Source organism: Cyanistes caeruleus, chromosome 1 (genome assembly GCF_971803275.1).
Source record: "Cyanistes caeruleus chromosome 1, bCyaCae1.hap1.1, whole genome shotgun sequence".
In the NCBI taxonomy this organism is placed as follows: domain Eukaryota; kingdom Metazoa; phylum Chordata; class Aves; order Passeriformes; family Paridae; genus Cyanistes; species Cyanistes caeruleus.
The window spans coordinates 121,136,884-121,149,878 of NC_141701.1; the positions used below are offsets into that span (position 1 = coordinate 121,136,884).

At 44.8% G+C, this 12,995-nt stretch overlaps 1 protein-coding gene across 1 annotated transcript in view; it reads left to right on the forward strand.

The window, feature by feature from the left end:
- Positions 1-2,460: 2,460 nt before the first annotated feature.
- Positions 2,461-12,995, forward strand: part of RAPGEF5 (Rap guanine nucleotide exchange factor 5) — a 156,419-nt gene continuing 145,884 nt past the window's right edge. The window contains exon 1 of the mRNA XM_086854251.1: positions 2,461-2,710. Coding sequence (XP_086710377.1) covers positions 2,522-2,710 — 189 coding nt within the window. The 5' untranslated portion in view covers positions 2,461-2,521. The remainder of the gene's footprint in view (positions 2,711-12,995) is intronic.

Sequence of the window (12,995 nt, forward strand, 5' to 3'; positions counted from 1 at the left end):
TAGTCCATATTATGCGCTCTGGAAGCTGATAATTTCTAAACACACTGCAGGGCATATTTGTTTCTCATTCAACACTGTTTACATGTTATGCTTATCTTGCTTAGTTAAAAAACAAAAAATTTTGAGCACTGGCATAATTTTACCCTTTCTTAACATAATCAAATTACTTCTGGTTATACTCCAGTCTGTCACATTAAGTCCCACGTTATTGAGCTGTCTTACTGTGGGTTGTATTGTAGCGGTGTCTAAGGACTCAGACAAAGGACATGGTCCTTTTGTGAAGCCCATAGACTAAGGATCCATTATTCTTTTGGGTGTAGATACACTTCTCTTCATAATTACATCCTGAGCTGTGAAAAAGTGGCTGCCAGGCAACACAGCTGTCAAAACTACATTGCAGGGCAGTTGGGAAGCACAAATCAAATATAATAATAGAAATGTTTGGGACATGACAATGTTTGGGATTGTCATTATCACCCTTGTCCTTGCAAAACTGTTGGTGCTGATGCAGCCAATTGGGACTCCCAGATCTCTCTGGCATTTTGAGGTCTCTGGCACAGTTTTCGTCTAAAGGCTGTCACTACCCTGTCTCTTTTCTGTCTTTTGTGTCAGCAATAGGCATCATGCAATGGGCTGTATCACTGCTAAAATAGATGATTATTTTCTTACACTTAACCTTTCAGATACAGCTAATGTAATGGGCAATAGCAGCAGAAAGGAGGTGGTGCCAGAACGTGGCTGGAGAAAACCCTGTCCCTTTCAAGAGGCCTGATTCATGCTGCCCGTCAAATCATGCACACAAGATGCAGTTAAGTTGATTTAACTGCTACTGAAAGGAGCAATTCTGCTTTACCTCTCTTCCAGGTTTCTGCCTTCCTCAATCCTGCAGCTGTTTGGGCACAAGGTGGATCAATTCATCTGTGTGGCCAATGGAAAATCCATTATTTTCTGAGGTGTTATTTTTCCACCAGATCGATGGGCTGAATAGAGTCTGATGGTTACCAGATCCCACGGAAGGGTGGCAAAGGGAGTAACTCATCTGTGGGTTGCAGGTGGGATCCCTGTTTCACAGCTGCCTGAGGTCAGGCCAGTGCTGCTGCTGCATTCAGGTGACAGATAATCCAATGTCACACCGATGCTGGAAGAGGCTGTTCTCTGTCTTGGTACCCCGACACAGACTGGGCACGTCTGCTGTCTTTCTACTATGGGTGATCCTGTGATCCCAGAGGAGCTGGCTTAGGGATCACATCAGTGATGAAAAAAACCTATTCCTTCTTTACCTTTCTCCTCCAAGATTAGTGTCATGGTTAATCGAGTTCCTTGTGGGGTTGGAGGGGTACTAAGGTCAGTCCTACAACCAGTGGGAGCTCTTGGCTGGGACAAGGCAACAGCTCTCTCTTATATGGCTGTGAAATTGGCTTGACTATAATGTCATTTACTCAGATGTTTAGGCACTGGTAAACTCATCCTGGATGAGCAGGTCAGCCTTATTTGTAGCTTTGAGGCAGAAGATATACATAAGGAAGACCCACATCACCACCAGTTCTGTGATCTAAATAAGAGAGAATAGAGACTGGCGCAGAGGAAGCAATTTCTGTACCATGAGTTAGAAAAGGCAGGCTCCAGAGACTAAATAAAGACCCCATAACTCATGGAACTGAATTCTAGACAAGTCTTTTACAAATAGTGAGGAAACTGTTTTCTGTCATTGAGAATTCTCTTGCAGAGATTACCTGGACGACTGGAAGCAAGTCATTCACCTGGGATGAAATGCTTGCTTTCTCTAGTATCAAGGCTGGCTTGCATTGGAGGATGAAACACCTCTTTGAGTGAAAAAAACACTGGAAAGAGAACAAAGAAGGTCTTCACCCTCTGCAGCCATAAATAATTATTGGACCAGAGAGTAACTTGGGCTAGTGGGAACGCGAGGAGGCCTCCAGCCCAGGCAGGCTCAGTGCTTGGGGGTCACACCAGGCTGCTTGGGACTTCCTCCAGCCCCGTCTTGACAAACTCCAGGAGGAAGCAGAGGCCACCCAGCCCCTGGAGGAGCCCGAACCCCTCTCGCCTCGGCTCGGACCCGCCGTCTCGGAGCGTGCCGGCCACTCTCCCACGTGTTCTCTCCGTGGGTGCGGGTCCGTGCGGGGCGCCAGCAGCGGTGGGGACGGCCCGGGCGGCGGTCCCTGAGCGCAAAGGAGTTAACAGGACTTTCTGCCTTTTCCCGCCCGCGCCTCCTCCACCCTCCTCATTACCTGCACTTTATCACCGCCGGAGCCGCGGCGCGGGAGCGGTGCAGGGCCGGCGGGGCTTCCTGCGCCGCCCGGGGCTGCCCGCGGCTGGGGCTGAGCCGTGCGGGGGCAGGAGCGCGAGTGCTGCGCGCTGCGTGCGGGGGAGCGCCCGCCCGCCCGCCTGCCCGCCGTGTGCTGCCGCTGCTGGGAGCGCGGCTGGGGCCGGGGCCGGGGCTGGGGCCGGCAGGGAGGCAGGGAGAGCGGCTCTGCGCGCCGCAGCCCGGCAGGGATGCGGCATGGCCGTGGGCTCCGTGAAGATGCCGTCGCCGTGTGAGGGCGCGGAGCTGGCCCGAAGCTGGAGCCCCGGCGGCGGAGCCCAGGAGCCGCCGCCGCCGGTGCAGCTGCGGCAGAAGCTGCGGGAGCTGCCGGCGCTGCTGCGGAGCGGGCTGACGCTGCGGAGGAAAAGCGCGGCCGCCGCCGGCCGGGTGAGTGAGTGAGTGAGTGAGGAGAGAGAGAGGGAGCCGCCGGTGGCCCGGGGCAGCGCCCCCGCCCTGCCTTGCCCTGCCGTGCCCTGCCCTGCCGTGCCCTGCCCTGCCGTGCCCTGCCCGCCGGGCCGGGCTGCGGTGCACGGGAGGCCGCGGGCTCTCGGCGCTGGCCCCGCGAGGGACCGGGAATCAGGGACGGACGGACGGAGGGAGGGACGGAGGGAGGATGCCCGGGCAGCAGCCGGGCGGCACCTCCGTACCCACCGTGAGAGGTGCCCGCGGGGGGCTCCGGGCTCGGCTACCTCTGCCAGCTCTAGTATAAGATGAGATAACAGGGTGGGAAAGCGTCCCTGTCCCATCTCCGTGTTCCTCGGGTGGTAATTCCCCTCTGTATTTTTCCCCTCGTGCGGGATGACAGCTGCCCTCCGCGGCCGGGAGGTGCAGCGGTGCACACGCGTGTTCCAGCAGAGAACTCCAGCGCGCCCTGGGGCGTGGGAAGCTGCGCTGGAGTGAAGTTGGGATGCACACACCTGGTCCTCAACCTCGCGTGTCTCCTGACAGTGAGGCCGTGGGGTCAGGTGGGCATCACCGAGATTCCCAGCTGATTTCACCCATTTTTCAAAAGGCTGGTGGTGTGTCTTCGCAGGGCGGTCAGTGCTCCGGTGAAGTGCGGCGTGACACCGCCGTGGCTGGGAACTGCAGTGGCGAGCAGCTGCTCGCTTCTCCCAGCTCTCCCAGTTTGACTGGAGCCATATCGGGGGATGGCACTGCCATCAGATCAGTGGCAGTCAGTCTGGTCAGACCTTACTTGCAGGCCAACACTGGACTGTAACCCACCTCTAGAGCAGTCGAAATGAAGGGGTGGGTTAATCCACACGGGGCTGGGTTTGTCTGTGCGGGGAATCAGGTGAGCTGAGGTTTTGTTTCAGTGCACTGATAAAACACCTGTGCAGAGAGTTGGGGGGAAGTCAGCATGGTGTTTGTACCCTCATCAACTTTGCAGTACTTTGCCCATGTAAATAAATGATTTCTCTGCATGGGGAAGTTGTTGTGAAATGTACCAGGGTGTAAATTTCAAACCAAACTTCCTGGGTGAATGCTTTGTTATAAGAGGATATATAGGCAAGGAAGATAATTAGGATTAAGGTAGGATATAAATTCACAGAATAGCTATTTTTGAGCAATGTGGATTCAGATTCCAGTTGTACATTAATTGCTTTCCTCCAGCACATTCAGCATACAACATAGACTAACCTGTATGGAGATGCCTAATGATTTTTATTGTTCTGGTGAATTAGTAATCCACTTGATTACGATCCAAGTTATCCATATGAACACTGAGCTAAATTAGTTCAACAGCTAAGTCTTGCTTTGCCCTAGAAGGACGGTGGTGACGGATATCTTTCTTCCAATGAAGAAAGTCCTTTTCTGAATTGAGTATGGTTTGTTCCTCAGTAAAAGCACACTACTAGAGAAATGGAGCAAGTGTGCAAGGAGGAGGAGAGAAGCAGTGAGGAACCGCTGCTGGTAGCAGCTTTAGTTCACAGGCAGGTCTGAAACACTGTTTTAACAAAACAGATTCATGACACCTCAGGGAGACACCACTCAGAGCAGCCGCAGGTTTACTCCGGTGGTTATTCCTCACCACTACTGAAAGCATTTGACAAGTGAGTGCTACAACAGTTACTCTGTAAATATTTGCTGTGGGTGAGTTAACATCCCTGTGAGAAGCCTGGGTAGCTCCTGGGTCATGCAGCTCCTCACTTGTGCTTGATGAACCCTCGGTCCTCTCTTGTTTCACAGAGTTCCAATTGAGACTCTGCCTGTTTTTTCTGATGTTCTGTGTTATGGACCAGTAAACACAGTGTGACAGATTTAGTGGTGGTGTCACCTATGGCTTCGCTTCCTGGTACCCTGTGGATCATCTTGTAAAGTTTTTCTTGAACCATCTGTCTTGGTAGGAAGACTGGAGGGAGGATGGTGAATCTGTAAGGCAGTCTGGAGTCAACACAGCAGATCTTCTGCTAGGAAGAAATTCTTTACTGTGAGGGTGGTGAGGAACCACAACACATTACCCAGAAAAGCCATGGATGCCCCATCCCTGGAAATGTTCAAGGGCAGGTTGGATGGGACTTTGAGCAACCTAATCTAGCAGAAGTTGCCCCTGCCCATGGCAAGAGGGTTGGAACTAAATTGTCCTTAAGGTCCCTTCCAAACCTATCCATTCTATGATTACATGACCTTGGATCAGTGGGAGATGCTGTGTGGAGATGCTGTATAGCTACAGCAGTACCTTTGCACCAGTGTCTTGGTCCCATGTGGAGAATGGGAATGCTGTGCTCTGCCATCTCTGGGTTTGCAGGGAGTGTCCTGTAGATGGAATTACTCAGCAGGATTAGTGCCTAGTGCAGTGTTCAGAGGAGCAGGTCATACAAAGAGTCCAGCAGGGTTGTTAATTCACTGGTTCTCTTTGGAGACAAAGTGGGCACCTGATGTGCATGGAGTGTCTCCCTACATGTGTGATCATCTAGGGAGCAGTTTGTTTTTGTTAGTAGTGCCCTGTGTTGATTCCTGTCTGCTCTGTGCATGTGCCTTTTCCCCCCAGAAATGGACCTTTAGGGGCATGACACTTTTCACATACTTCTGTTTAATGTGAAGAATAACTTTAACCCTGAAAATGACAGTATTTGGGAGAGGAAAGGGATGTGTTAGAACAATAAAATGCAGCAATTTTTATACTTTTCCCTTTAAACATGACCCTAAAATTTTAAAAGTCTTAAGGTTGGGAAAAGGAGTAACACAAACATAAGAAACAAAGATTCATTTTTTTCCCCCCACCTCAACAAAATATTTCAAGTTAATCCTAAGTTAATTTTCAGAGGGTTTTGTTTGCTTATGAAAAAAACTTAGTCTGTTCTTCCTCTCCAGTGACTTTTTCTTTGTGCCTTTTTGCTTGTTCAAACACCAAGCTGAGAGTCTTATTTGTCCAGCTGGTTTCATCAGGAATGTTGCTCACTTAGGTGAGCTGTTTTCAAGTAAATGCTGACCAGCTGAAATCCTGGCTTGTTTAATTTCCTAGAAAAACATTATGACCCCTGAATAGGGGTTGTGCTTCTGATGCTGGCTTGCTCAGGGACTGCCTGCAGTGCAGTTTGCTTCCACATCTACAAAGCACAGATAATCTACATGTGTGCATGCCTGGGGACTGTGGGTAATAAAATATAATGGAAGTGTTAAGGGTATTATAATTGTTTTAAGGATGTACTTCACTTCATGCTGTTCAAATACTTCCTGGGCTTCAGGGGAAAGGAAAGCATTGTGTAGTAGAGGGTAGTAATACATTAAAAGAATTGATTACAGTTTGAAAATCAGTATGGGGTGAAATAAATTTTTTCAATCTATTTGGACATCTCAGTCCTTGGCCCTTCACACTAAACTATCTGAAAATTGTGACCAGAGATGGGGATAATTGAAAATACAATGTAACAAAATTAGATTTCCCTCTAATGTTCAGTGACCCCCCCAAACTAGAGAGCAAATAGGTGTTTTTTGCTTTCTGTGTGGGGATATGTCCAGTACTAATACATATAAAGAACTTGGAGATGGAAAAGCACCTTGTAGAAAAAACTGCAGTAACTATCCTGCTTGGATGTTTCTGTGCTGTGAACAGTAAACATGAATACACTCCACTGCTTCAGTCATTTAGATAAAGTAAACATCCAGTTCCTTGTCTATGGAGCCCAATATTTCTTTTAAAGCTCTTGAACTTTGAACTGTACATGGACCTGATGGGTCCCTGACCCTTGTCCTTGATGGTGTTTTTCTTAAATTCATTCTTAGGGCAGGTGTAGCACAGTTATCCAAGATGGCATGGATGATTAGACTGCATTTGCACAGTGAGCTGCGAGGTGTAGGCTTTACTCATCATCTTCTGCTGGATAAAATAGCAGAAAATGACTCAACCTTTTGCTGTTGTAGCTGAGTGTGTGTCAGAGCTTATGAAAAGGCAGAGGAGGGATCTGTTGTAGTGGATCATCATGCCCTGTGGAACTGTTCCCCTCTGCCATGTCCTTTCTCAAAATCTCTGGAAAGACCCTCCTGTTTCCCAGCTTGCCTCCTAGAGTCACGTGTTGAGTGTACGTGTAGTAGGTATGAATACTTTGCTTATGAACTGTCTGTGCTGCTCTTCCTGCTGCCTGTTAAAGAGATCTTCTCTTCCATTTCCCATGTGAGTAGTGACTAAATAGAGTTCTGTGCCTCTGGAGGTTTAGTGTGGTCCTGGGGGTCACTCCATCATTCCAAAACTCCTTTTCACCGCACTCAATTTCATACTTTATGGAGCTAATATTGCTCCTGAGAGAGCAAGGAAGTGCTCAGAAGGAAGAGGAATTGTCTTGCACACACACAGGCACACATCTTTTTAATTATCTCTTCTGCTTTCTAGGCTCTTATTTACACACAGATAAATACTGTTATACATGAATGTCTGTCACAGCAATGGATCTGAAAAACCTTTTGGATGTCGTGGTGTCAAACCCTATTACTCTGATGTTGTGAAAGATCCTGCTGCTCTGTAGAAACCTCCATGGTGGGATGTACCTTTTGGCTTGACCAAAGTTGAAGAGATCCCATGGCTATTTTCTCTTTTGAGACCTTGTAGTTACTTCTGTGAGTTTCCTAGAGGTCTTTGTCCAGGCAGATGTTCTAGATTGTCTTCACCTTAGCTTTGTTTTGAGCAGCTACTTTGCTGTATGTTTGTCAGCTACAGAAGCTTCAGAAGCTGTGGTACAGCTGCTAAAAGTCTACATGAGTTCAGGGTGAGTCTGGAGAAGTTCATGGAAGAGAAATACATTGAGGATACATAATTTTCATCAGGCACAGAAGGTTCCTGAACTGAAAATAGCTGGAGGGTTGGAGTGCATTAGGGATATCTATCATGTATTCTGGCACTAGCAGTTGCCATGCTGTTGGAGACAGCTCCTCTTTGGCAGAGGAAAAAAAAGTCAAACTATATGCAATCTGTTTTAATTAAATGAAGCATCAGATCCTCTCAACCTACATTCTGCTAAGCTTTTCTTCATCTCCTCTTAGGAGTGTTCAGTTGCTTATGCCATTCAAGTAGCTATTCTCTAATCAATACATTTGGCAGCTGGGGAGGCTATAATGTTTGTTGATGAGGTTTTGCCAGGAAGTAAGAAATTGGCTTCTGGAAACACTCAGAATTTACAGTCCTTCCTTCCAGCCACCATAGTGGTAGTGGTTGATATTAGGTTTTGATTGAGTTGAGCACATAGATCTGTTTCATACCCAGATAATCCTCTCACAAATGACTGACATTTATTGCAGTCCATATCCTTGTTGGCAGCTTCTCATCTTCATGGTGCCTGAGTGACCTTGTATTTCATGCTGCTGAATTACAATGTTCTCCTAATATTGCACTTCTTGAAGGCTCCTAATCTTCCTGCACACCATTCTGCTTACATGGGTTTTGACAATACCTCAAATTTTGATCCATCAGCACATTTCATTAGCGCTTTTATGCTCTTTTTACCAGTGTTGCTAATGAGAAGAGAAGAAAATCATAGTAATTTCTCTGGTACCTATATTTATACTATAGAGACTTTAATTTTGACATCTCTTCTGCATTAAAAAATGCAGTGATGTTTTCTGTAGATGCTGTACTGGCTGAAATCAGCACACAAGTGTTCTGGATTGACTCAGTGGGTTGGAAGTATTATTGTCAGAAGTATTATTGAAGTTGACTGCTTGATATTGGTGACATCTTGCTTTCAAGTCTGCCACAGAAGTTCTACTCAGTAACTAAATACCCCCATCACTTTAGCAGCTATTATGTGACTAAAAATAGTTGTGGTAAGTAGTCTTGAATTTTTTCTATTGTAATCAGGATTATTATATATTCCTGCTAAATGTATTCGATTAAGATAATTATCTCTCGCATATCACGTATAGTATCCTTAAACTTGTCAGCTCTGTGATTGGTGACACATGAAATATTGAGCAACGGATAAAATAGCTTTAGCAACAGTGACCATGGTAGCTGTTGGGGAATTCCAGTGTCTCATATGTTTATTTGCATAATAATTTGTTTCATAGTCAGTCTTCAGTGAATTACTAAATTGAGAATACTTCTTAATTAGCCAATGTGTTATGACATCTGAGAAATTATGCCTGGATTTGATTAACTACAGTTGAATGAAATGGAAAGTAAACCCACACTTCTGCCCTAGGAAGTAACCTAGTAAGTTTTGCAGAAGGCAAAGCTATTTTTCTCCCTGAGGTTGAGGATTAGCCTGATTGACAGGATGATGCCCACTGCCTGTGGTCTTACACTGGTGCTGGGAGTGAGGCTGGCAATTCCTGGACTGACATGTCAGCTGCTTTCTAGCATCCCTGGGAAAGTCCAGATGCTGCACTAGCTGGTGCCACTGCCAACACATGGGAAATAGGTGCCATCACGTGGCTTGTGCTCATGGAAGCTGCATAAAATTGACACAGATTTCTTGACACATAGAAAATGCAACAGCTTGCTTAAAACTATGGGAGAGGTTCTGTTTCCTTTCTCTGCTTTGGTCCAGAGCACATCCTGATAAGCCTCTCTTTGACCTGCCTACCATAAACCAGACTTGACTGTGACCCCTTTTCCATGCTGCAAATTGAGCTCCAGCTGAAACTACTTTGAGCTCATTTTGCCTGTGCTCAGTCTTTAAGTCTCTGTTGTCATGTGTTGGAAATAAAGCCCTCAGCTGAGGACTGTGGAAGCAAGTTTGATCAGCCTTGCATGTTTTTTGTTTGCTTGGACAAGGATCTCACTGGTTTCACTTTTGATTTTGCTCCCCTTCCTAAGGGGTGTAGCTTGCAGATCCTCAGATATGGTACTGCTGTGTATGGCTTGGAAACCTATCAAGGAAGTCTGTGTAGGAAATAAGATCAACTCCACTGAAACTAAAATTAGTGTATTTGCAAAACTTCTGCTAGTGTTGCATCCTGTTGAAATTCTTGATTTAAATGTGATCTGATTGTCCCCTTACACACTTACAGGAAAATAAACAAAATTCACTTAGTGGAATTGTATACTTTAATTTGCTTGGTTACAAACCTGTATTATTGGTTAATTCACACTAGATTTCCCAGCTGCCAGGATGAATGAACAACACCAAACTGTACAATTATGACAAACTCCATCAAGATTTGTATTCAGCTGTTGTTACTTGTATGTCCCCAGTGGTCTGAATTCCATTTGTGCCGTGAGGAAATTGCAAAAAAACTGTGCACTTTTATGCTGATGCAAATGCTGAAAATAGACAGTGATAGCTTTTCAAAGGGGGAAAAGATAGAAAAAAGGAAAGCAGAATATGCCAACTTTTAAACCCAACTCACAGAGACTGTTGTAACAAAACAGATTTATGCTAATCATATGACAAATAAAGTAATATTTTACATGTAGGAAAGGAAGGTCCTTGTTCTTTATACTGTGTAACTTATACTGTATAACTTTATGCTGTGTAATTTGGTTGTTCAGTTCCAGGTGAAGTGCTCCTTCCCACCCATGGTTTCTGCTCGCCCCAGGCAGGTGCTGGGTGTAGCAGCCAGTGCATGATGTGATGGTTCAGGTTACAGACTTTTGATCTGGCTCTGCTGAAGCACTTGAGCCCTGTGATGGGTCTGGTTGCATTTCTGTGCCTGATGCATCAGCTCTGGTCACACAGCCATCTCCTTGGGATGTGAGCTATCTCCTGCTAAGGGTTCATATTAACGCTTAGTGAAAGAACCTTAAGGTTGGTTTGGGCCCAGCAGGGTGCTGTAGGGCTGGAAATCAGTTGGGACACCTTGTACCTCTGGGTGGGGTGAGGGTGCTCTGTTCTTCTGTAGTCTTTCAGGGCTGGCTTAGCTGGGCCATCCACTGCTCTACTCCTGTGCACAAACTCCTAAACACCCTTTTCCCCCAAACCACGCTGATTTGCAGATCCTGTAGGGTTCATGTGAATCGATCCATTTCAGTGGAATATTTCAGTTTGCTTTTTAGTATCTGATGTATCAGCTTTATCCATGACACTTTTTTATTTAAACATTTTTCATAACACCTGTGGTTTTGGCATGAATCTAAGGATAAAAAATAAGTAATTTGGACTCTAAAGTTAAAAGCCATGGAAGCAGGATGTGAGTCTTGCAAATTCTAGGTATAAAATGCAGTAGCTATTCATAATTGTCACTATGTCTTTTATCTCAGTTAACTTATTGTTTGGTTTGGGCTAGTCTGACCTTGTAAAATGATCTTATGGACATCATATTAAGCTAGTGTCAATTATTAATTTTATAATTTAAATCCTATAGTATAAAATTTTTCTCTGATTAATTCCTCTTTTGAAAGATATTTTCCTGCAGAGAGGCACAGTGGTCTAACTGATTAAAAGTCAATATATTTTTTTATAGTGCAAAAAGAAAATATTCTGCTGATTGAAGGAGAAAAAAGCTCTTCAATCTCTATAAATAGCAGTAGATGTGTATTCATAGCATCAGTAAGGATCTTCTGCCTTCGGTTTTAGAACCAAATTAACCCATTAAATCTTAAAATGCCACATGATTTCTAGTTTTTATTTTCTGAAATAGATTGTGAAGAATTCAACTTTTTTTTTTTTTTCCTTGTTGAGGAGACTGCCTTTCTTTCCCTGCTTCCTGAACCTCCTACTCAAGCGTTTATGGAACTGAGACCTACATGGGCTACATGAGTTAGAGCAATAAAGAAAGAAATAGTTGAGAGCCTGTCCAGCAGTATTTTGTTTTGTTATGGGGTGTGTTTTATTGGTGTGTGTGTGTTTTATTGCGGTAGCTTTTCCTGCAGCTGTCCCTTCTGAGCCTCTCTGGTGCATGTGTGAGTATCATCACTGTGGAAACATCTGACTGTGGAATGAGCAGCACCAAGCAAGGAGCAGTGGCTGCTTGAAATGGTACCACTGGTGGGAGAAACGTGTGTCCAACCATGCCCTTCATGGTGATGTAGATGGTGGACAGTTTGTATGTCAATACTGAGGAGGACCCCAAAAACTGCATTTTGGGTTAAAAACTGAAGCCAAAAAAAAGGACCTCAAACTGCACAGAAAAAACCCAATAGAAAATTGAGGTCCAGATCACTTGTGAACATCAGGAATTCAATATGTGGTTTGGGGGAGGGAGAGAGAGCAGGTGTTTGGGGTTTGTTTATGCATTTTTTAAGATGATAAGCAGTTAATTGTGGTTTTCTGGCCAAGTTCTCACTAAGAGAACTGGACCCAGTGGATCTAAAACACTTTGTAATTTCAGATGGATGTGGTAGCCATTTGCTGCAATAGACAGCTACTGCACACTGCTGAGCAGATGCTCCATTTCATCCCATAGGTGAATGCAGGTCAATGATGCATCAATTGATTTTTAAATATGGAAAGAAGGGGAAAAAAACAATGCACACTCACAGTTAGCTTTGAAAGTTGCAAAGCTGTTGTTTATTGGGTGGCTGAAGGAACGAGACAAAAGTATCACTTAGATCTGCTCTGGATCTCAGCTCATGTACAACCCAGTGCTTTTTTGTGGTTTGTCATTTCTGCAGTGCCTGAAGCCTCCTGGCAGTAAAAATAAATCTGGGGGTGTGGGCTGTGAGTCTGATGCTAAATCTGTGTTGCAGGACAAACTGAGTTGTGTGGTGTTTAAGGAAGGCCATGGGAGATCCAAGCCCTAAAGGAACAGAAGCAGAATCTAGTAGTTAGCTGCCAAAGAAGAAAGAGAAGGACACAGCCTATCCCAACTTTAAGTGTGTTTTGACTTAAGCAGGATAAACTGTAACATCTGTCAGTGCTAGCACTGATTTTTTTGTGTGGGAATACTCTAAAGTAGCCTTCCTTGCATTTTGTTGGGAAAAGAAATTATTTAAGAAACAAAAATTAATAATCCTGTTAGATTTAATTGTTATAAACACTTTTGAAAACTTTAACAGTTTAATTGCCATTCACAAAGGATGACATAATCATGATAAAGTTGGAATTTTGATACTTGAAAAACTTATACCATCTTAAAAGTTGTACCCTGTCAGCTCAAAGAGTGTCTGCAAATGATTAAAAGACCTGTTCTCTTTATTCCACATGTATAAAAGAGATTGATGGAAATGCTCAGCCTGTTGGAGCACAGTAATTCATAGAGTCTTTGTAATTGCCTTTGACAGGAATTGCTGCAACAAAATACATAAAATGCAAAAAACAATAATGGTAGTCAAATTAATATCTCTTTATTTATATTT